The following is a 22,731-nucleotide window of genomic DNA, read 5'->3' as shown; positions in this document are numbered from 1 at the left end:
GTCCAAAGAGCAGTCAGGGTTCCCTGCCCTGTGGAAAGTCCAAGGTACTCCCCCCTCCGTCTATATCTAGGAAGGTGAACATCCCAACTGGCTAGGCTCCCACAAAGCCCGAACATGAAGTAGGATCAAAACCCCATGCCATTGTCCTTGGCTTCTCATCATCCCTCATTGTTCGCCATGTTCAGAGAGTCCAGTTTTATCCCCTGCTTTTTCAGTCACAGTCCAGCTGGCCTTGGTGAGCTCCCAATAGATCAGCCCCACTGTCTCAGTGGGTGGGTGCACCCCTCGTGGTCCTGACTTCCTTGCTCATGTTCTCCCTCCTTCCGCTCCTCATTGGGACCTTGGGAGCTCAGTCCAGTGCTCCAGTGTGGGTCTCTGTCTCTATCTCCATCCATCACCAGATGAAGGTTCTATGGTGATATGCAAGATATTCGTCAGTATTGCTATAGGATAGGGTCATTTCAGGTTCCCTATCCTCAGCTGCCCCAGGATCTAACTGGGGACATCGCCTTGGGCTCCTGGGAGCCACTCTAGGTTCAAGTCCCTTGCCAACCCTAAGGTGGCTCCCTTAACTAAGAATTGTGCTTCCGCACTCCCCTATCCAACCTTCCTTTATCCCAATCATCCTTTTTCCCCAAGTTCCCCCATCCTCCCCTTCTCCCTTTTCTCTCCCCATCTCCCCTTACCCCCATCCCACCCCACCCCCAAGATCCCAATTTTCTCCCCGGCAATTTTGTCTACTTCCCATAGCCAAGAGGATAACTATATGTTTTTCCTTGGGTTCACCTTCTTACTTAGCTTCTTTAGGTTCACCTATTGCAGACTCCGTGGTCCTTGGTTTATGGCTAGAAACCAATTATGAGTGAGTACATCCCATGCTCATCTTTTTGGGTCGGATTACCTCACTCAGGATAGTGTTTTCTATTTCCATCCATTTGCATGCAAAATTCGAGAAGTCATTGTTTTTTACCGCAGCGTAGTACTCTAATGTGTATATATTCCATACTTTCTTCATCCATTCTTCCATTGAAGGGCATATAGGTTGTTTCCAGGTTCCGGTTATTACAAATAATACTGCTATGAACATAGTTGAACAAATGCTCTTGTTATATGATAGGGTATCTCTTGGGTATATTCCCAAGAGTGGTATTGCTGGGTCTAGGGGTAGGTTGATCCTGAATTTCCTGAGAAACTGAAACACTGATTTCCAAAGTGGTTGCACAAGATTGCATTCCCACCAGCAATGGATGAGGGTACCCCTTCCTCCACAGCCTCTCCAGCAAAGGCTATCATTGGAGTTTTTGATTTTAGCCATTCTGACAGGCGTAAGATGATATCTCAAAGTTGTTTTGATTTGCATTTCCCTGATCGCTAAGGAGGCTGAGCATGACCTTAAGTGTCTTTTGGCCATTTGAACTTCTTCTGTTGAGAATTCTCTGTTCAGTTCAGTGCTCCATTTTTTAATTGGGTTAATTAGCATTTTAAAGTCTAGTTTCTTGAGTTCTCTTTATATTTTGGAGATCAGACCTTTGTTTGTTGCGGGGTTGGTGAAGATCTTCTCCCAGTCAGTAGGTTGCCTTTTTGTCTTAGTGACAGTGTCCTTTGCTTTACAGAAGCTTCTCAGTTTTAGTAGGTCCCATTTTTTCAATGTTGTCCTTAATGTCTGTGCTGCTGGAGTTATACGTAGGAAGCGATCTCCTGTGCCCATCTGTTGTAGGGTACTTCCCACTTTGTCTTCTATCAGGTTCAGTGTGTTCGGACTGATATTGAGGTCTTTAATCCATTTGGACTTGAGTTTTGTGCATGGTGATAGATATGGATCTATTTTCATTCTTCTACAGGTTGACATCCAGTTGTGCCAGCACCATTTGTTGAAGATGCTTTCTTTCTTCCATTGTATACTTTTAGCTCCTTTATCGAAAATGAGGTGATCATAGGTTTGCGGGTTAAAATTCGGGTCTTCTATATGATTCCATTGGTCGACTTCTCTGTTTTTATGCCAGTACCACACTGTTTTCATCACTGTAGCTCTGTAATAGAGTTTGAAGTCAGGGATGGTAATGCCGAGGAGGCATTTTTTTAAACTATAATACTTTTGGCATATATAAGCCCTGGGAAAATCTTTTAGACTGATTAAATTTCAAGTAGCAGTGTTTTAGTCAAACACTGCTGCTATACCTGTCTTCTACTCCTTGCTAGTATCTGACTCTTCTCCCCCTTGAGGTTGGTAGGACATATCATGTCTGACTGTATCTATTGATGATTTTCCCAATCCTCATAAAAAGCAGTTGCTTCTCTGCTATGCTAAAAGAGAAGGAAATTATTATTATTGTATGCGTCTGTCTCTCTTCCCTGTTCTCTTTTTCTGTGGCACTGAGAATTGAATCCAAGGCCTTATATCTGCCAGGTAGGCACTGTCACTGAGCTGTATGAGCCTGAGAAGCAAACTTTGTGTAACTTCATTCTCATTTGCTGTTTTTCATTGTCAGGATGATATTAAAGGCCTACTACATATACTAGTAGATCTGTCTAGGATTTAAAATTGTGTGTGATAGACTCACGTTACATCTGCAGACCCACATTATATGACCTTTTCTGTGGTTTCAGTTTCCCAAAGTCAACAAAGGTTCAAAAATCTCCAAAGTAGTTGGCCATGGTGGCATATACCTTTAATCCTAGCACTCAGGAGGCAGAGGCAGGAGGCTTCAGGTCAGCCAGGCCTGTCTCAAAAGCAAAAAGAACCCCAAAGTGTACAATATTACTATTTTGAGAGAAAAGAGGGGAGGGAATGAGAAAGAGAGACACCAAAGCTCACATAACATTATTCCAACATTATATTTGTTACTCTGTAATTTACAAGTGGTTTCTCATAGGTGTACATATACACACATAAATACATAATAGTTTGAACATCCTTAATCTAAACATTTCTAAACATAATCCAAACATAAATTCTGACGTACTCCATAAAACTTTTTAAGCATCAATATGACATGCAGAAATTCTTTTCGTTTTGGAGTTTATTTCAGATTTGGATTTGGAAATTGTGTTTCCAATAAGTAAGGTCTATGTAAATATTCCAAAATCTAAAAACTGTAAAAGATAGAACACTGCTGGTCCCAAGAATTTTATAGAAAGATGTTTCAACCTACGTGGATGGTATTTGATACTTTCTGTAGTTTAAGCATTGCTTGAGCGTCTTGGTGTGCAATCTCTATGAAAAGGGAGCTGCACAAGTGTGAGTCTTTTCTTATTTTCTGGACTATTCGTCAGTTGTCATTCTCCCACTTTAGTCTCCTTACCATACTGTTTTCTTCTGTCCATTTGTGAATGTGTGTCAACCCTTTAGTCCACTTCTCTGCAATATACTTTCATTTTTCTTTACAGTATTTCCTTTCCTGATTTTTCACTGATTGGGACAGTATTTTAGCTCCATTTTGTCAAAACTTCTCTCCAAACAAGTATATCTTGTCACCAGTGGTCTTTTCTCAATTTCTGTTTTACAGACTTCTGTAAAATTTGGTACTGATGATCTTAGAAATATGAAAAACTTAAGACATTATAATAATAATAATAGTTATTATTATTATTATTATTATTATATATCAAACACAAGGCAACTTTTTAGGCATTAGACTTCACTGCTTCTTCTGTAACTAGGAGGGAATATAGAATACCTGATGGTTCATACTCTGTCCTTCAATAATAGAAACTGGGTAGATGTTGGATTTTCTATAACTGTGATGTTATATTGTTGAGGTACAAGAGGGATAGACTCACCTTGTTCCTTCCTCCAGTTCCAAGAGAATCAAGAAGAGATAGAGGGGATGATGAATGCTATCTTCAGAGGTATTTTTGTCCATCGGTACAGGTGAGTCAGTTACAGGCTCTTACTGAAACTGCTGTCCTTGGTGGTAGCATGGGGAATGACAAGGCCCTTTCCAGTGTTGAGTTATTTAGTTAGTTCAAGGATATTAAAGCTGGAGTGGAAACTGACAGATACGATGAATTAGCTAAGATCTGGTTTATCCCTGTCTGCAAAGGATTTTGTGAGTTCTGGTAAGGAAATTCAGAAATCAAGATAATCACTGAGTATTTTCCTCCTCTTGACCTTGCCCAAGTCCTGGCCCTGTCTCTGTCTTTCTGGAGTTGGAGACTTGAGCACACAAGGGCAGAGACCTGAAAGGTTCCTATACTGAGGCATGTCTGGCTCAGCAAGCCTTTTCTTAGCCTAACCTGTGATTTTACTATGCTGAGGCTAGGGGAGATTCATAGTGTTTGAAGAACTGATAGCATTAAATTTTACCTGTTTTAGAATTAGAGTATTTGTAGTAGTGTCTCACGTTTGTCTAGATTTCAACTTCTGATTCTCCAGAACTTTAATAATTTCTTGAAATAAAATTGAAAAAACAGTGCATTTTAGTCAACACTTAAGTGAACTTTCAGAATTGGCTTTTAAAGGAGTATAGAGATATAGTTGTACAAGGTTAAACTATCTCAAATGCTGGTTATAGAAAGAAGCATTTAATTTCACATATTTCATGTGTTTACGTTGGAATGAGGAAATGAAAGGCCTAGTACCTGTGTTTTGTCACAAACATAACTTCTTTGAGAGTGCTATGTGGTAGGCCAAAAGGTAACTTTTTTTTTGATTTTTTTTATTATTATTTTATTTTTTTTAATGAGAAAAGGAAAAAAAAAGTTTCCCACTCCTCCCAGCCTCCCATTTCCCTCCCCCTCCTCCCACCCTTTTCCCCCTCCCTCCACTCCTCTCCCCCTCCCTCTCCAGTCCAACGAGCAGTCAGGGTTCCCTGCCCTGTGGAAAGTCCAAGGTACTCCCCCCTCCGTCCATGTCTAGGAAGGTGAACATCCCAACTGGCTAGGCTCCCACAAAGCCCAAACATGAAGTAGGATCAAAACCCCACGCCATTGTCCTTGGCTTCTCATCATCCCTCATTGTTCGCCATGTTCAGAGAGTCTGGTTTTATCCCATGCTTTTTCAGTCACAGTCCAGCTGGCCTTGGTGAGCTCCCAATAGATCAGCTCCACTGTCTCAGTGGGAAAAGGTAACTTTTGAGATAAGGTAATATGTCAGTTTGTCTCTTTGTCTAGGGATGTCCTTCCTGAGATCCGTGCTATCTGCATCGAGGAGATTGGGTATTGGATGCAAAGCTACAGCACCTCCTTTCTTAATGACAGCTACCTAAAATACATTGGCTGGACCCTGCATGATAAGGTCAGGTTAAGTCAGCCTCCCCGTTACCCTCTTCTTCTAACCTGTCCTGAGACATTTTACTTTTTCTTAGTCTGCCATTCAAACATTTCACATAGTGAGATCATTTCACAGTGATCTCCCAATCAAGGCATTGAACCTTGAGATTACTGCAGTGCTGAGGAGGGTAGGATAAAGCAGAAAGGAGAAAAGCATTCACGAGTCAGAATACCTTTGAAACCTTATATGTCATGGAGGAAGAAAGTATTTCCTATGAAATAGCAAATTGGTTATGGTAGCACAAATGCCAGAGTGCCAGTCAAGGGGATTCTTTTCACTGTGGTTGTCTAGTGCTTTTATGAGCCTTTTCTGTTTTCAGTGAGACGTCAACTCTACTGTTTCTTATATCCAAGAGTCCTCAGTGTAGAGATCACTCATGCCCAGAATGAAGAATAGTGAAGGGGCACATGGGGGCTCTGTAGGGATCCTTGGTCAGTCATGTTTCCCTTTTTCTGTCTCCTTCCTCAACAGCACAAGGAAGTCCGCCTAAAGTGTGTGAAGGCTCTGGAAGGGCTGTACAGCAACCAGGAGCTGAGCACACGCATGGAGCTCTTTACCAACCGTTTCAAGGTAAGATGGGGACAACATTCCCAGGTTTGGCTCTGTGATGTGGTTCCCATTTCCTCACCCCAGGTCTTTCACCAGTTTCTCTGGCAAGCTGATAGCTATTCTGAATAGAGTTCCTGCTCCTTTTGTGTTAGGAGTTTCAAATAGAGATTGTGATGTTTTGGAATGGGTGAGAGAGATTGGATAATGTTCTTTGCACAGGACCGGATGGTTTCCATGGTCATGGACAAAGAGTGTGAAGTGGCAGTGAAGGCCATCAGGTTGCTGACCCTTATACTGAAGTGAGTTGTGGGAAGTGGGGAGGCAGCCTCACAGACTTGCCTTTGTAGCCTCAAACAAGCCCCTCCAGGGCTCTGTCCCTGACCTATCACAATCAGCCTTCCTTGTGTGCAGAATGGAAGACAGAGGACTTCCTGAGTTGTAGGATAGAAGGGTACTTCCCTATCTTTAACTCTTCTTCTCTTCACTTAAACATTTTCTATGAGTCATGTCCTTGTACGTATTGCCTTGTTTTGTTCCACCCTTGGCTGTACGAGAGAACTTTCTCACACACACTGTTTCTCCTTTTCTCTTGAAGGAACATGGAGGGAGTACTGACCAATGCAGACTGTGAGAAAATCTACTCCATTGTGTACATTTCTAACCGTGCTATGGCCTCTTCTGCAGGGGAGTTTGTGTACTGGAAGTGAGTGGTGTGTATGTGTGTCATACTACCCTCTGCCTGCCTTCCTGCCCCCCCCACTCTACCTAGGGACTTAATCAAAATTATTGAAGTCTCTCTTGTCCCTTTCCTCTTTTAGACCTATAGAATTTCCTTGTCTCTCCACTTGTCCATTTGTCCTTACTTCCTCCCATGCTATATTCTTTCCATATCTATCCTACCAGGATCTTCTATCCTGAGTGTGAGGCAAAAGCAGTGGGTGGCAGGGAGCGACGCCGGAGTTCACAAGCCCAGAGGACTTTCATCCACCTTCTACTGGCCTTCTTTATGGAGAGTGAGGTAATGTAGGAAGGGGATGTTATGCCTAAGACCTATAAGCAGACAAGTTAGGCAGTGGGTAGGAGGGTCCTGCTTACCAATAGCCACTTGTTGGAACAATTTGATGTGCTGTCAGTGGATAACTTACTAGGAACTTTTTTTCACAGCATCACAACCATGCTGCTTACTTGGTAGATAGTTTATGGGACTGTGCACAGTCTTATCTGAAGGACTGGGAGAGTCTGACAAGCCTGCTACTGCGGAAGGACCAGAGTGCGTGCCACATGGTAGCTGGGGGTTGGGTATCTTGAATTTTCTAGTGTGAAACTGAGAGGTTTGGGGTTTTATTTTGTTTTTGCCTGACTTGGAAAAAGCAACAGAGGTGTCCTGGGGAGGGAATATAGAGATGGAGAATGGCTAATCTGTGGTTTTATTTTTGATCCTCTTTCTATCACAGATCTGGGTGATATGCAAGAGAGAATGCTGATAGAAATCCTTGTGTCCAGTGCTCGGCAAGCTGCAGAGGGTCACCCACCAGTGGGGCGCATCACAGGGAAGAAGGTAGGCATGAGTGGTGGGTCAGTAATATTGGAACCAGATGGCTATTTGTCCTCTTTACCTCTACTTTCTGGGTTAGGGCCCAGGCCTCTAAGAATCCCATCTCCAGATAAAAAAAATATCTGAAGGGATATACTGAGTTTTTCCTCCTCAGATGGAAAGTTCATGGAACAGACGTGTGTACAGATACACTTACCCTCTGTACCCAGTGTTTCTTCACAATTTCCCACTTCCAATTACTAATATCAGGGTCTGACTGCCAAAGAACGCAAACTTCAAGCTTATGACAAGGTGAAGCTGGCTGAGCACCTCATCCCCCTCTTACCCCAGCTCCTGGCCAAGGTAAGAGAGCCTCTCATACAGTTTGGGGTATAAGTGGGTGAGGGACCGACCCCAAGGTAGGATGGGGGAAGGATTTGCCCCTTGTTCCTTAATTAACAAGACACACTCTCTACTACAGTTCTCAGCAGATGCAGAGAATGTTGCTCCCCTGCTCCGACTGCTTAGTTACTTTGACCTCAGCATTTATTGCACTCAGCGCTTGGAGAAGGTGAGGAGGTAGCTCATTTCCTAGACCTTTCTACTACCCTGCTTAAGTTAAGGGTTCTTCCAGTGGTTGGTTTGTTTATGTAAGGTTCAGGAAGAATCTTATCGGTCCACATATATACATATACATATACATATACATATACATATACATACACACACATACACACACACACACACACACACACACACACACACACACATCTTATCCCTAAACATCACTCCTTTCATCCTTCTGTGTCACTCTTCAGCCTATACTCCACCCTATCTTGTCTCCCTTTTAGCACTTGGAGCTGCTTCTGCAACAACTCCAGGAGGTGGTGGTGAAGCATGTGGAGCCTGAGGTGCTTGAGGCTGCAGCACGTGGCCTCTATCTGCTGTGTAAGCCAGAGTTCACCTTCTTCAGCAGAGTGGACTTTGCCCGAAGCCAGCTAGTGGATCTTCTTACAGATAGATTCCAGCAGGAGCTTGATGACCTAATGCAGGTGGTGCTAAATTTAAAATATTGATGGTTAATAATGCCTTTTACAGTTGTAGATGGGGGGAGACTTCTCCCCTTTTTTGTTTTATAAGGACCTCTTTGAGATATTGGTAATGTCTTTTGACAATCGCTTGACCCCGAGGGTTGTATGGGATCCCAGTGATATGGGATGTATTCCATCTCTTGAAAATTTTTTAATGTTTTACTTATAAAACATTAAAAAATGCAGGGCATCCCAGGGAGGGTAAGAGAGGGCCAGGATTAATGATGAGGTTTTGAGAAACTTTGCTGTGAGTGTCTTTGTTCCTTAGTCATCCTTCCTAGATGAGGATGAGGTGTACAGTCTGACAGCCACTCTGAAGCGTCTCTCTGCGTTTTACAAGTGAGCATCTCTCCTGCCCCCTTCCCTTTCTTCTAGTGTTGATTGCCTTGGATGTGTCCCAATATAACCTTCCCTTCTGTCTCCTTACAGTGCTCATGACTTGACTCGCTGGGATATCTCTGAACCATGTTCTCGACTCCTCCAGAAAGCTGTGGACACAGGAGAAGTTCCTCACCAGGCAGGTGATGGGCTGGACACACAGAGGCAGGGCAGATGACTCTCAGAACCTGTGTCCTGGAGGCCACTTTGCCTAGGCGGTCCCAGTCTTGGGTGTGCAGTGCTCTAGGGAGGAAGGTCGGGCAGGTTATCATTTCTGTTCTTCTCTGAGGTGGACTGGGGGCTTCAGTGCCTGGAAATGGCCTTTCTCTTGGGGTTCCTGGGAGCCAAGGAGACTGTTGAGGAATTCTAGGAGACTGAATAAACCAGAAAGATGGGACATTTCTGTCTAGGCTAGAAGCCTCTAGACATTGCCCAAAATAATCCTTTTACCATCAGAAAGGAATTCTGTTTCCTGGGTCTGTCTTTTCTTTTTGGGATGAGGTTTGTTACTGTTTTGTTTCTTTGAGACAGGGTATCTCTGGGTAGCCTTGTTTGTTGTAGAATTTGCTTTGTTGACCAGGGTGGCTTCAGACTCACAGAGATCCTCCTGACCCTGCCTTCTGAGTGTTAGGATTAAAAGCGTGCACCACCTCACTCCAGCTTCTCTCTTCTTACTGGTTATGCTGTTGACACGCCTCACTCTTGCTCTCTAGCCACCTGATCTAACATTTCGTGTTACAGGTGGTTTTGCCAGCCTTGAGTCTTGTATATTTTTCCATTCTATGGATGGTAACCCACATTTCAGAGTCTACTTCCCAAGTAAGTGTGGGTTTGAGGAGGAGAGTGGGAATGGAGGAGCCTGAGCCTTCATTCCTCTGTAAATTAATCTGCTCTTTTTACAGAAGCAGCTGATGAGTTTGAAGAAAAGAATGGTAGCCTTCTGTGAACTTTGCCAGAGCTGCCTCTCAGATGTAGACCCAGAGATTCAGGAGCAGGTGAGCATGTGTGTCCTGCAGTTTGAGGAGACTGTTCTCCACAGAAATGAGCTATGCAACTATAGTCTTTGTAAATATTCTGGTTTTTGTAATCATTCTTTCTTTTTTTCTCTCCCCAACAGGCTTTTATCTTACTGAGTGACTTGCTTCTCATCTTCAGCCCTCAGATGATTGCAGGGGGACGGGATTTCCTTAGGCCCCTTGTCTTTTTTCCGGAAGCTACTCTCCAGTCGGAACTAGCCAGTTTCCTCATGGATCACGTCTTTCTCCAGCCTGGAGAACTGGGCAGTGGTACAAGAACTCTAGGCTCAGAGCTCAGGAAGGGTTTGGGGCTGAGCCTGGTGACAGTATCTTAGGTGGGAAGCCTAAACCTGTGGTTGGTTTTATTTTTGCTGCACAGGTCAGTCCCAAGAGGATCATGTCCAGATAGAGCTCCTGCACCAGCGGCGCCGTCTGCTTGCCGGGTTTTGCAAACTGCTGCTCTATGGGGTACTAGAGCTAGACGCAGCCTCAGACATTTTCAAACACTATAGCAAGGTAATCACATCCCCGACATGAAAGAGAGGGACCAAGTTGAACACTGCAGCATCTAAGGAAGGAAATCAGTCAGCGGTTGAGGACAGTCTGAGAGTATCAGGCTTAAAAGAGAAGTAGGAGAGAACAGCAGTAGGAGTTCAGGAAAAAGGACAAAGAAAAGAGATATGGGGTGAATACTTACATAGAAAAAGCTATTGACTGGGAAATAACTTATTTTTCCAATTAAGAAATCTGTTTTCCTGCTTTAAACCAAATCTACAGGATGGGTATTAGAGAAAGAAAACAGAGGGGAAAGTCAGACCTCACAAGATAACCTATGTGTATAACTAGCTCCATTTCCTCAATCTGCCATTGTATCCCTCTCTGTCTACACTGAACATCAAACATGCCAGGTACTAAGGGCAAAGCAATGAGCAGCACAGAAGCTCTTGTTCCTCAGAACTCTAGACTGGTGGGAGGGATGTGTGGGAACTAGTGTTGTCTCAGGATAGGTACGGGTGCTCCACTCCTTTTTTCCAGTCATTGGGTTCAACCAGTTTCTGCCCTTAGTTTTTTTTTCCCCCATTAAGTTTGGTTCCTTTTGGACACTGCACTATTAGAGAAGAGGTTTCATCTCTGAGTTATTTATGCTCATATTACTGTTTTCCTACTTATGGCGTTTTGGGAAGCAATTGTGATTAGGGATGTGAATGAAGAAACCAAAGAGATTTTTTTCCCTGTAGTTAATGTTACCTTCTTTACCTCCTCTCCCTTAGTTCTATGAAGACTATGGTGACATTATTAAGGAAACATTAACTCGAGCAAGACAAATTGACCGATGTCAGTGCTCTCGGATCCTGCTCCTGAGCCTAAAGCAGGTGATCTTTTCTGGACACTTCATAAATGTGGCATGCTCTTCCTAGATTCTCACCTCATTGTCCGGCCCCAGCATCTTAGGGATGATCCTGCAAGATCTTTAAGGACAGAAACTTTCTTTACTCATTTCTTGTGACAGGTTCTTCACATGTCATAGACCCTGTCTTACTCATTGTTTTATTGCTGTGCAGAGAAACCATGACCAAGGCAACTCTTATAAAGTATTTTTAATTGGGGCCTTGCTTGCAGTTTCAGAGGTTTTAGTCCTTTATCATCTTGGTAGGGAGCATGGTGTCATGCAGGCAGTCGCTGGAGCAGTAGCTAAAAGCTACATTCTGATTCTTAGGGCAGAAAGAGAGTAACACTGGGCTTGGCTTGGCCTTTGAAACCTTAGAGCCCACCCTAGTGATACACTTTCTCCAGCAAAGCCACACCTATGAATCCTTTTAATCAGTCTAATCCTCTAGCAAGGCCACACGACCTATTTTTTCTAATCTCTGGTGACTAAGCATTCAAATATATGAGCCCATGGGGGCTGTTCTTATTTAAATCACCAGAAACCCTAATCTAACTCACCAGTCAGTTTCCTCCTTCCCCAAGCTCCATAGAAATCAGTTATTAACACCAATTCTAAAGTGAAAGGGAATTTTCAAAAACAATTATTGTTTATTTTTATGTAAGTAGGTGTTTTACCTGTGTGATTGTCTGTACATCATGTGCCTGTGGAGCCAGAAGAGGGAGTCAGATCCCCTGGGACTGGAATTATAGATGGTTGCAGGCCACCATGTGGGTGCTAAGAATTGAATCCAGGTGCTCTGAAGAGCAGCAAATGCTCTCAGCCACTGAGCCAGCTCTCCGGCCTCTAGGGAATTCTTGATTACTTTTTAGTCTGTTTTCTTACAACCTCTTTTATTTATTACAGACTTTTAATTTTTAAAAATTTATTTATTTTATGTGTGTTGCTGTGGTGGGAGGGAAGCAGTTTTCAGTGTGGAGATCAGAGGAAAATGTGGAAATTAGTTCTCTCCTTCTACCATGTGGATTCTGGGGATTGAATTCAGGTTGTCAACCTTGGTAGCAAGCACCTTTACCTGCTGAGAGATGACATTTTTACTCATCACCGCAGAGGTAGAATGCTGAGGGTGGTGCTCAGTGGTAAAGTATTTACCCGTCAAGTGTAAGGCTGAGTTTAATCCTCAGGAGCATATTTTAAAAACCCTCACCACAGAGCAGGGCTGATTTGCTCTGCTGTAGGGGATCAGGTGTGGATATATCTAGGGAGGAAAGTTAGCCTTGTGGAGTCTTGAGTAGAGAAGGGAGTGCTTTTCTAGAACTCCTTGTCACCTTTTTCAAATGTGCCTTGTCTCCTGAACACAGCTGTACACAGAACTGATGCAGGAGCAGGGGCCCCAGGGCCTGACAGAACTGCCTGCCTTCATCGAGATGAGGGACCTGGCCCGGAGATTTGCCTTGAGCTTTGGACCCCAGCAGCTTCACAACCGAGACCTTGTGGTCATGCTGCACAAGTGAGGAAGTGCTGGTTGGAGGCTGGGCACTGGGAGGGCAGGTGATCATGTCTTGGTGGGGAGAGTAACCATGTGCAGAAGCAGCAGGCAGGCTGGTGGTGAGTGTGGCCTGGGCAGCAAAGGTGTGGTGATGGCATACTTGGTTAGGATGTTCCAGACTCCAGCTGAAATAATTCTACCCAATCAAGGGAAGGCATCAAGTTCTCATTGTCTAAGCTTCCTCCTGCTGACTCTTCTCGTGAGCCGCCAAATCTTTCATTCCTGGAGCTCCTTTCAGAGTTCTCCCCCCGCCTCTTCCATCAGGACAAGCAGTTATTGTAAGTTGGTGGTTGAGTAGAGATGTGGATTTACAGAAGAGTCTGGGCACGGCTAAGTTCATTTATTCTCTGTACCATCCCTTCTTAGACTATCCTACCTGGAAAAGTGTCTTCAGCGTGTCTCCAAGGCACGTAGCCATTCCTGGGGTCCAGTTACCACCTACTACCACTCCCTCAACCCTGTAGAGAGCACAGCAGAGGCCAGCCCTCAGGGACCCTCCCACTCCAAGAAGAAGCGTGTTGAAGGTAAGGGTCAGGGTTGGGTAGGTAGGCTTCAGTGTGTTCTGCACTACATCCTACTTGCCTTTGCCTAAACAAGAGATAGGTTTTAGTCTCCTTCAAACTTAGACTTTGTTGAAGATTTCATCAGGCACCAACTGTCATTCATTTTCTTTATCCATTTATCTAGCCAACTTAAAATAGCAAAGTTGGAAAAATGACATAGAAACTAATGATAATTCAAAGATTGAACCAAGCAGTCTTTTTAGGATGTACTCCCTTGGCAGCAAACAATACACTGATTTCTCAAGTAACTTTCAGATCACCACTTGTCTTAACATTTACTTAATGCCTTTAATTTGCTTTTTTAAAAGATTGTCTTAAGTAATATTCTAATAAATTTGATATGATAATGTGCATTTGCTATCATGCACTTTAAAATGTAAGTTTAAAACTTATCAGTTTTAATGAAATGTAATTTACATACTATAAAAGTAAGACCATCTTTTTTTGTTTTGTTTTGTTTTTGCTTGTTTGTTTTTCGAGACAGGGTTTCCCTGTGTAACAGCCCTAGCTGTCCCGGAACTAGTTCTTGTAGACCAGGCTGGCCTCAAACTCACAGGGATTCACCTGTCTCTGCCTCCCGAGTGCTGGGATTAAAGGCATGTGCCACCACGACCCGGCTAGGCCATCTTTTTAAAGTGTGCACTTTGGTGACTTTTATGTTACCTTAAGTTTTGTGTGTGTGTGTGTGAATGCCCATGTGAGCATGAGCACAGGTACCTGTGAACTGAACTTGGATCTTTTTTTTTTTTCCTTGAGACAGAGTTTCTCTGTGTTGGCCTGGCTGTCCTAGAACTCACTTTGTAGACCAGGCTGGCCTTGAACTCACAGAGATATACCTCTCTCTACCTCCTGAGTGCTGGAATTTAAAATTGTGTTATCTTTTTATTATTGAGTTGTTGAGGGTTCTTTACACATTCTAGATAGATCTTTATTAGGTTAAAGAGATACAAGAATGTTCTCAAATCTGTGGATTACCTTTTTATGCTGTTAATATTACCTTTTTTTTGGCATTCTTTTTATTTTATTTTATTTTGAGAAGGGTTACTCTGTGTAGCTCTGACTGTCCTGGAACTCTTTTTAGACCAGGCTGGCCTCTAACTTACAGAGATCTGCCTGTCTCTGCCTCCTGAGTGCTGGGATTAAAGGCATGCCCAGCATTGTTGATATTCTTTTTTTTTTAAGATTTATTTATTTATTATGTGTACAGTATTCTTAGTATTCTGTCTGCATGTATGCCTGCAGGCCAGAAGAGGGCACCAGATCTCATTACAGATGGTTGTGAGCTACCATTTGGTTGATGGGAATTGAACTCAGGACCTTTGGAAGAGCAGGAAGTGCTCTTAACCACTGAGCCATATCTCCAGCCCCATTGTTGATATTCTTAATTAGGATGAATTCTACCTTACCTATTTTTTTTAATTTTTATTTTTTTAAAAACAATCTTTTCTCATTTTACATACCAATTTCAGTCCCTTTTCCCTCTCCTCCTTCCACCCCCCCCCCACTTTCCATCCACCCTACCTCCCATCCACTCCTTAGAGAGGTTAAGGGTTCCCAAGGGGAGTCAACAAAGTCTGACACATCACTTGGAGTCAGGACCAAGGCCCTCCCCCTATATCTAGGCCGAGCAAGGTGTCCCTCTAAAGAGAATGGGTTTCAAAAAGTCAGTTCAAGCGCCAGGGATAAATTCTGGTCCCACTGCCACTGACACCACAGACTGCCCAAGCCTCACAACTGTTACCCACATTCAGAGGGCCTAGTTTGGGCCTATGCAGGTTTTCCCACTGTCAATCCAGAGTCAGTGAGCTCCCACTAGCTTAGGCCAGCTGTTTCTGTGGGTATCCCCATCATGATCATGACCCCTTTGCTCATATTATCACTCCTCCCTCCCTTTGATTGGACTCTGGGAATTTGGCCCAATGTTAGCTGTTGATCTCTGTATCTGATTCCATCAGTTAGTTGCTGGATGAAGTTTCTATGATGACAATTAAGGTAGTCATTAATCTTATTACAAGGGGAGGCCAGTTTCAGGGACCCTCTCCACTATTGCTTAATACCTTACATATTTTTATTTTTAACGTGTACTTTTTGTATGTAATGCCTAACTGACTAATCGTTGACTAATTCAAGTTCACAGAGATTTACTTATGGCTACAGTCCCTGCTGTCTATAGTCCTTTATATAGGCTAATGGTGGCGACTTGGGTTTTTGGTTTCTGTGTACATACATGGTTGCAACGGAGGAAGAGAGTCAATAGAGTGCTCATCCCTGGCAAATGGTGATAGACATTTGACTAATGTTTTAAAATCACATCACCACTTGGGTTTTCTCGGGGAAGGAGAGCCTCTGGTGTGGACACCTCAGTTGGTGGCATCGTTCTTCTTTACTCTCTGTAGAAAGTACTGGGCCTCTCTGGTAAGATGACATTAGCATTATCATCCTTTTGTCTTCTGTCTTAAGAAAACCCTGTCTCCCTGGCCCTGTTCAAGCCTCTGATTCCAAAATGATTACCATTAATCTAGAATGGATAGGACTTCAGAATTCATAGCCTAACTGCTTAATTTTAGGGAGTCAGTCATCTCCCACAGTCATCATCAAATGTTTATGCCCTCTGTGAAATAAATATTTTTCTCTTTCTGCCTTGTTTTCTAGATAGACAGTATTTGCTAGGATAGAAGCTAAACATAATGATACATCATAACTCACACACAGGTACATTGTTATGTATGGCTCTGCTAATTGAGGTGAAATAAAATAAGGCTACATAGATTTTTCATTTCTTTTTTCTTTTTTTTTTTTTTAGTTTTTTTTCAAGACAGGGTTTCTCTGTAGCTTTGGAGCCTGTCCTGGAACTAGCTTTGTAGACCAGGCTAACATCGAACTCACAGAGATCCATTGCCTCTGCCTCCCGAGTGCTGGGATTAAAGGCGTGCACCACCACCGCCTGGCGATTTTTCAATTTCTTTTCTGCTTAACTTTCCATTAAGAAATTCTGGACAGGTTTTGTAAAAGTAACCCATGGCAGGTTCCTGATCTGTTTGATATGTATATCTACTTTGTAGGCTCTTGTAGGCCTCAGAGAGAAGAGCTCTCATCCCAAGAAGAAAGCCTTCAACTGAATAGTAGCTACCCAAAACCTACCCTCACCTCTACGGCAATAAAAAGAAGACAGTCCCTGAGGCCAGTGGGCAAGAGGCAAAAAGCTAGACCAGGACCAGGACCAGAGCTGATCTGCAGGTGAGGCCAGGGAAACCTTGGTGTTTCTGTTCTTTCCCCCACAGCACACTAGATCTTTGTGTGCTTTTCCATTGTTTTTATAGATACAAAATGTCTCTTCCACACTCCATGCTTTTCTCTACTCTTTTTATCCTTTGTTTTTTCTCAAACCCTGTCACCGACCCTGCTTTATTCTCAACAGTCAGCAACTCTCAGGCACCCAGAGGTTGAAGATGTCGAGTGCACAGTATTTCCAGATTCAGTGTGATCCTTCAGGCTCTGGTTTGGGCAAACAACTGACCCGGTTAGGTCCCCCCTTTCCATGTTGATTTACTCACACTGACTTCTCATCTTAACCAGTGCTCCCTGGGTTGTCTTGGGCCCAAAACATTCCTCACATGTCTCTCTTGTGTGTAAAGGGCGGCTCTCCTCAGAAGCAGGAGTGGGAACTAGAGTCCTAATTCCTGCTCCACCGCTGCCAGTCCCTCTTTCCCTGTGCCTGTGAAACACTCAGGGGGCCTGGAAAGACCATCTAAAAACCAGTACTCTTTGCTACTACCATAGACTCAGCCTTATGGAAGAGGATGAGGAAGAAGAGCTAGGACTTCTGGATGGATCATGTGAAGAATGGCAAGGTGGAGACAAGGTGTGGACCCAACAGTCCCTTTTTCCAGCACTAGAGGCTGAGATGCCTGTTGTCAGTCAATGATGCCCTTGTTTCTGAAACTGCTGAAGGTTATTTGAAAGAATCATAGAGGGAAGGAGGAAAGGTTGCAGACTTAGTTTATACTTTACTTTTCTTAAATAAGGAGCCCAGGAATGACCAGAGTTGGTCATTCACACTTACAATATCAGCACTTGGGAGACTGAGGCAAGAGGATTACTGTGAGTTTAAGGCTACCCTGAGCTACAAAGTGGCTTCTAGGCCCAGCTTTGAAAACTGAAAGGAATAGAAATTAGAAATGCAAAGGCCAGCAGGATAGTTTAGCAGATAAAGTACCTCCTACCAAGCCTGAAGGCTTGAGTTCAGTTCTCAGAACCCACATGGTAGAAGGAGAAAAATTTCTTCCAAAACTTGCCCTGTGGCTGGGCTGTGGTGGCACACACCTTTAATCCCAGCATTTGGGATGCAGAGGCAGGTGGATCTTTGTGAGTTCAAGGCCAGCCTGGTCTACAAGAGCTAGTTTCAGGACAGGCTCCAAAAACTACAGAGAAACCCTGTCTTGAACCCCCCCCCCAAAAAAAAAAAAGCCTTGCCCTGTGACCTATGCACAGTGCACACACTCACACATGCACATGTACATGCACATATGCAAATAAATAAATGTTTTAAAAAAGGAAAAGACTTGGAATAGCACATTTCTTCACAGTTTCTAGATAAGTATTGTTGCCACTGAATTTCCCAGTAATTGGAAGAATTGACTAGAACCAGAGACACGTCCCTCAGTTCACCCCAGCCACACCTTTCTTTCCTGACAAGGCTGCCTGTCCCTGTCCTTCCACTTTCCCCTTTCTCTTTCCTAACTACCTGGATTCTTTCTTTCTTTCTTTCTTTCTTTCTTTCTTTCTTTCTTTCTGTTATAAACTGATTGGCCCATTAGCTCAGGCTTCTTATTAACTCTTATATTAACCCATTATTCTTGTCTGTGCTAGCCACATGGCTCAATACCTTTTTCAGCGAGGCAGTCACATCTTACTTCTGTGACTAGGCCAGGACTGCAGACTAGAACTTCCTTCTTCCCAGAATTCTCCTGTTCTCATTGACTTGCCTCTACTTCCTGTCTGGTTGTCCCGCCTATACTTCCTGCCTGGCTACTGGCCAATCAGTGTTTATTTAAACTATAATTGACAGAATACAGACCATGGTCCCACACCATTTCCCATTAAAAAAAAATAAAAAAACCCCAAGAAATCTGAATCTAATATCCTTTGTTTAGCTTTTCTCCTGATTATTATCCATACTCCATTTTTTTGGGGGATGTGGGTAAAGTTTTCCAGGCTATTTCCTGCTTGTTGGGGGCACTGATAATCTTATGGGGACCTAAAGAAAATTTAGAATTATGATCAAGTCCTGACTGGAGTATCCTGTGAGTCTTGATCATCTTAGGCAGCAGTCTTGAATCTGTTATGGATGTAGAACTCAGACATCTGGGTCATCTGTTCCTACTGGAAATTTCTCAGGTAGTCTTCCTTGATCAAACCTGGTTTTTCTTAACTCAGAATGAATACACAGCCTCTCATTTCCTGTGGAAACAAAAGCAAAACCTCTTCTCCAAAGTGACATATCTTTTGTCTTCAATTTTGAAGTCAAGGGATTTTCAAAATACCTATCTTGGATTAATTTAGCAGCATTTATAAACAAATATCTCTGGCAGCTTTCCTCAGCATTCAAACAATTCAAAGAGAACATAATAACATACAGTATTCAGACTCTTTGTGTATTTTTCATCTTTACATGACTTTATTTTAACCTCTTTTTCTTTTATTTTTACTTTTAATTTTTGGCTTTTTGAAACAGGTTCTCTGTATCTTTGGCTGTCCTGGAACTCCCTCTGTAGACCAGGCTGTTCTTGAACTCATAGAGATCCCGCCTGCCTCTGCCTCCTAAGTGCTGGGATTAAAGGTGTATGCCACCTCACCTTGAATTCACAGAGGTCTGTCTACCTCTGCCTCTCAAGTATTGGGATTAAAAGTGTGTGCCACCACACCCAACTACACTTTTTCTTTTTTTCTTCCAAGCCTACATATATTTTTAAGAACAGTAAACCATTTAGAGGTTTTTTATTTTGTCTTTGAGTCTATCTTTACCATATCTCTCTTTTTTTGACATGAGTCTTTAATTTGCTAAGCAATATGGGTAGGATTAAAGCCGTGGCTTTGATGGCTGGATCCAGCCCATTCCTTAGCTTTCTGAGATTCCAGCCTCATGGCAGTGGTACTGGCTGTAGCCATGTTTATTGCCATAACTCTGGTGTTTCAAGGTCCCTGCCACCACCAAAAAGCATGCCTACCTGGTTTCTTTGGTGAATGATCTGACCTAGTAAGCAAAACAGAGAGCTTGAAGTGAGGTCAACTGAATGTGAGTCCTTAGTTTCATATCAAGTTATCTGTTGCTTGTCTCAGTCTCATTTCTCCATCCTTACAATGGAGTATTTATACATAGTGTAGAGTACAAAGCCTTGCCTCATAAACTGCAAAGGTCTGTGCCTTAGCTCAGAGAAGCATGGATTCTAGGTTTATAAGTAGTGGACATTTATTCCTTCAGCTCTGAAAGCTAGAAGTCTTGAGTTCTGGTAAGCACAGATGGGTTCTGGTAAGGGCTCAGTGCTAGTTGCAGGCTGTCTCATGAAAGCTAGAGCAAACACTGGCCTCTTGTAAAGGCACTAACATAGTTTTAAGGGCTCCATGCTCTCACAAAAACATATTCCAAAGGTCACCTCTTACTTCTACGGGCCCCAAAAGTTAAGATTTCAACATACATATCAAGTAGGTCTTACAGGAGGTAGAGGGGAGGAGAGCCCCCCTTAGATAGCTAATCCACACTAAGCTAATACTGTGTGCTATTATTTTATTGTCTTCTCTGTGGAGGGGAGAAAATGGAAACTTTGTTCTCAGAGAAAAATCTAAGCAACACCTTCATATCTCTGTTCAAATAACACGGCTAGAATGCTAGGACAATTCTGTTCTCTAGCTTCATAGCTGAATGCATGGGAAGGATTCAACCAGCAGGCCAAGAGAAGGGTCGGTTCTATGATTTATCCCTTGAGACTTCAGAAGGAACTGTGTTTCTGTTGGTGGGTAGAATTTAGAACAACCTTTCTAACTTTTGGCTCTGTTTGTTCTAGCTACTTCGTAGCCCTTCTTCTCCCAGTGAGCATGGGCTGGACCTATTAGATACTACAGAGCTGAATGTGGAGGTGAGCATTTCAGAACTAGTGTGTGTGTCCTTGGAAATGATGGTGCTCAGCTGTCTGTTCATCTAATAGATGGAAAGATCAGGACCTGTGGGCTCCTTTATGTGGTCTTTGAGAACTCTCGTGGGTAACTAGAACAGCAGCCTTCTGTTTAATATTTGGTCTCTTCTCATGACTCCATATTTTCCATTCTCCTTTTCATTTCAGGATTTCTGATGGAACTTTGGCCCCCTCCCCTTCTCCACTTCCCACTTTAAGGTCATGAGTGAGCAAGAAGGAAGGAGTAAAATGAAGCATTCCTTTGGGCCCCAGCCAAGTACTTTAAAAGAAAGAGAAATGGCCTTGTATTTCAAACCTCCATTTCTTTCTGAATTGGTGCCTGTATAGAGAAGCCATGAATCCTGTCATCCTAATGCACCAAAGTGCTATGCTTCTTTCTGCCTGTTTGCAGGGTTAGAGTTGGATAAGGGACTTATCCACCTCAGCACTGGAGTTTTTTTTTTTAAACATTTGGTTTTCTATGTGGTACTTCTTCCCTGAGACTCTGCCAGGCGTAGATACAAGCTCTCAATAAACATGTTCAAATTAGCTGTTTCCAGGTATGACTTGAGATTGTAATGCTGATGGATATTAGTTTTTTTGGCTTCTGGACACTGTGGCCCCCTATTTAAGTGCCTCCATACCCTCAGATATTTTGTGTATAGGTCCTCAAGGATGGATGGATCAGTCAATGAAATAAGTGGGACAGATGGCTGAAGAGAGTTTAGCTGTCTCTGAGCAGTTACACTAAATGTGATAGTGTAGGCCAAAGTGAGAGAAGATGGCACTGATAGGCAAGTGAGGTAGAGGCCTCTCTCTTGAAATGTGTTCCACCCACCTAGCCCAGAGTGCGTGGACTGGTGGCTGTCATCCAGTGGCTCTTTTCAGGTAGTTTCTTACCCTTATCCCAAAGATGTAGTTTTCATATTCAAGATAGCTGAGAAAACAAAGATACAGAAATTACCAAATCTAAGAACTGGAGAAAATGACTATCTTTCCCTAGCCAGGTCCTACAAGTCCTCTTGCACTATTCTCTAACATGTATCTCTGGTTAGTTCTCTACTGTATCTCTCACCCAACTGCCACAAAATTGCCTCAGGAGACCTGACTTCTGGAAACTGCCCTTTTTAATTCTTTCTCTGCCTCCTGCAGCAGCATTGGACCTCTGTACTGTTACCAGATAGGAAGTCACAAACATGAAGACAACTGGGGTGACTTTCTGATGTCACTACTTTTTCATGTGACTTAAGGAGCTCTTCAGCCTTTCTGTGGAGATATGATTCAAGTTCTTTTCTCGCCCCTTATTATGGGTCCCTTCTGAGCACCACCATCCAGGCAGTGGTTGTGTGGAAAGAAGTCTTCCAAGTGATCAGGCCACCCAGCTCAAACCATTTCTTGCAAGACCTTTCTGGTCTTGCCCCACTTCCTCTTTCCTTCCAGGTAAAAGAGGAAGTTGGAGTGTGAGTCTCTTTAGAAGGCAGCTTCATGCATCAGATTCAGGGATCCAAGGAATCTGTAAACAGTTGGAACACTGAGGTGAAAATATACAAAAAATATGAGGTAGAAGAATAAAGGAGGGGAAAGATCCCTGAGGTATTTAAATACCAGCTAAGTTAAAGATACTTCAGAAATGAAAAGAGAAACTTGGAGAATTTGTAAATGTGGGCAGCAAGATAGCAATGTGATAGGTTGATCCCTGGCCTCAGAATCTGCAGATGGGTTAGACCTTTCACCCCTTAGATCCCAATTTATTGATGCAGCGTTGGGAGACTGGATCATCTTCCCTTTGAATATGGGCTCTCTCTCAGGGTTTCTTATTGCTGTAAAGCAATAGAGGAGAGGAAAGGGTTTATTTTACTTAGACTTACTACTAATTATAGTTCATTGAATGAAGTCAGGAAAGGAACTCAAATAGGGCCAGAACCTAGAAACAGGAGTTGATATAGAGGCCGCAGAAGGGTGTTGCTTACTGGCTTGCTCATCATGGGTTGCTTGGTCTGCTTTAGAACCCAGGACCACCAACCCAGGCATAGTACTACCTATGGGGCCCCTCCCCTCACCGGTCACTAATTAAGAAAATGCTCTTTAGTTGGATCTTATGGAGGCATTTTTTCTCAACTGAGGTTTTCCTCCTTTCAGATGATTCTAGCTTGTATCAAGTTGACATAAAACTAGGCAGGATAGGCTCTGAGTGCTCAGCTAATAAATATGGTAGAAATGATG

General features: G+C 43.1%; 1 protein-coding gene across 1 annotated transcript in view; it reads left to right on the top strand.

Annotated features, from left to right (window-relative positions):
- Stag3 (stromal antigen 3) overlaps nt 1–21,063 on the top strand; it is a 36,977-nt gene extending 15,914 nt beyond the window's left edge. The window contains exons 11-36 of the mRNA XM_041648695.1: nt 3,798–3,871; nt 5,113–5,236; nt 5,744–5,842; nt 6,041–6,120; nt 6,417–6,524; nt 6,725–6,839; nt 6,986–7,091; nt 7,276–7,379; nt 7,626–7,718; nt 7,837–7,926; nt 8,207–8,407; nt 8,715–8,785; nt 8,876–8,963; nt 9,566–9,643; nt 9,727–9,819; nt 9,942–10,110; nt 10,220–10,356; nt 11,112–11,213; nt 12,589–12,737; nt 12,926–13,054; nt 13,143–13,300; nt 16,402–16,576; nt 16,758–16,859; nt 17,120–17,201; nt 20,401–20,472; nt 20,677–21,063. Coding sequence (XP_041504629.1) covers nt 3,798–3,871; nt 5,113–5,236; nt 5,744–5,842; nt 6,041–6,120; nt 6,417–6,524; nt 6,725–6,839; nt 6,986–7,091; nt 7,276–7,379; nt 7,626–7,718; nt 7,837–7,926; nt 8,207–8,407; nt 8,715–8,785; nt 8,876–8,963; nt 9,566–9,643; nt 9,727–9,819; nt 9,942–10,110; nt 10,220–10,356; nt 11,112–11,213; nt 12,589–12,737; nt 12,926–13,054; nt 13,143–13,300; nt 16,402–16,576; nt 16,758–16,859; nt 17,120–17,201; nt 20,401–20,472; nt 20,677–20,685 — 2,808 coding nt within the window. The 3' untranslated portion in view covers nt 20,686–21,063. The remainder of the gene's footprint in view (nt 1–3,797; nt 3,872–5,112; nt 5,237–5,743; nt 5,843–6,040; nt 6,121–6,416; nt 6,525–6,724; nt 6,840–6,985; nt 7,092–7,275; nt 7,380–7,625; nt 7,719–7,836; nt 7,927–8,206; nt 8,408–8,714; nt 8,786–8,875; nt 8,964–9,565; nt 9,644–9,726; nt 9,820–9,941; nt 10,111–10,219; nt 10,357–11,111; nt 11,214–12,588; nt 12,738–12,925; nt 13,055–13,142; nt 13,301–16,401; nt 16,577–16,757; nt 16,860–17,119; nt 17,202–20,400; nt 20,473–20,676) is intronic.
- The last annotated feature ends 1,668 nt before the right edge of the window (nt 21,064–22,731 follow it).

Source organism: Microtus oregoni, unplaced genomic scaffold (assembly GCF_018167655.1).
Source record: "Microtus oregoni isolate MIOR12 unplaced genomic scaffold, Mior012 000003F_ref0000135, whole genome shotgun sequence".
Lineage (NCBI taxonomy): Eukaryota > Metazoa > Chordata > Mammalia > Rodentia > Cricetidae > Microtus > Microtus oregoni.
The sequence above is the reverse complement of the archived record's forward strand: the minus strand, read 5'-3'. Positions and strand labels throughout refer to the sequence as shown.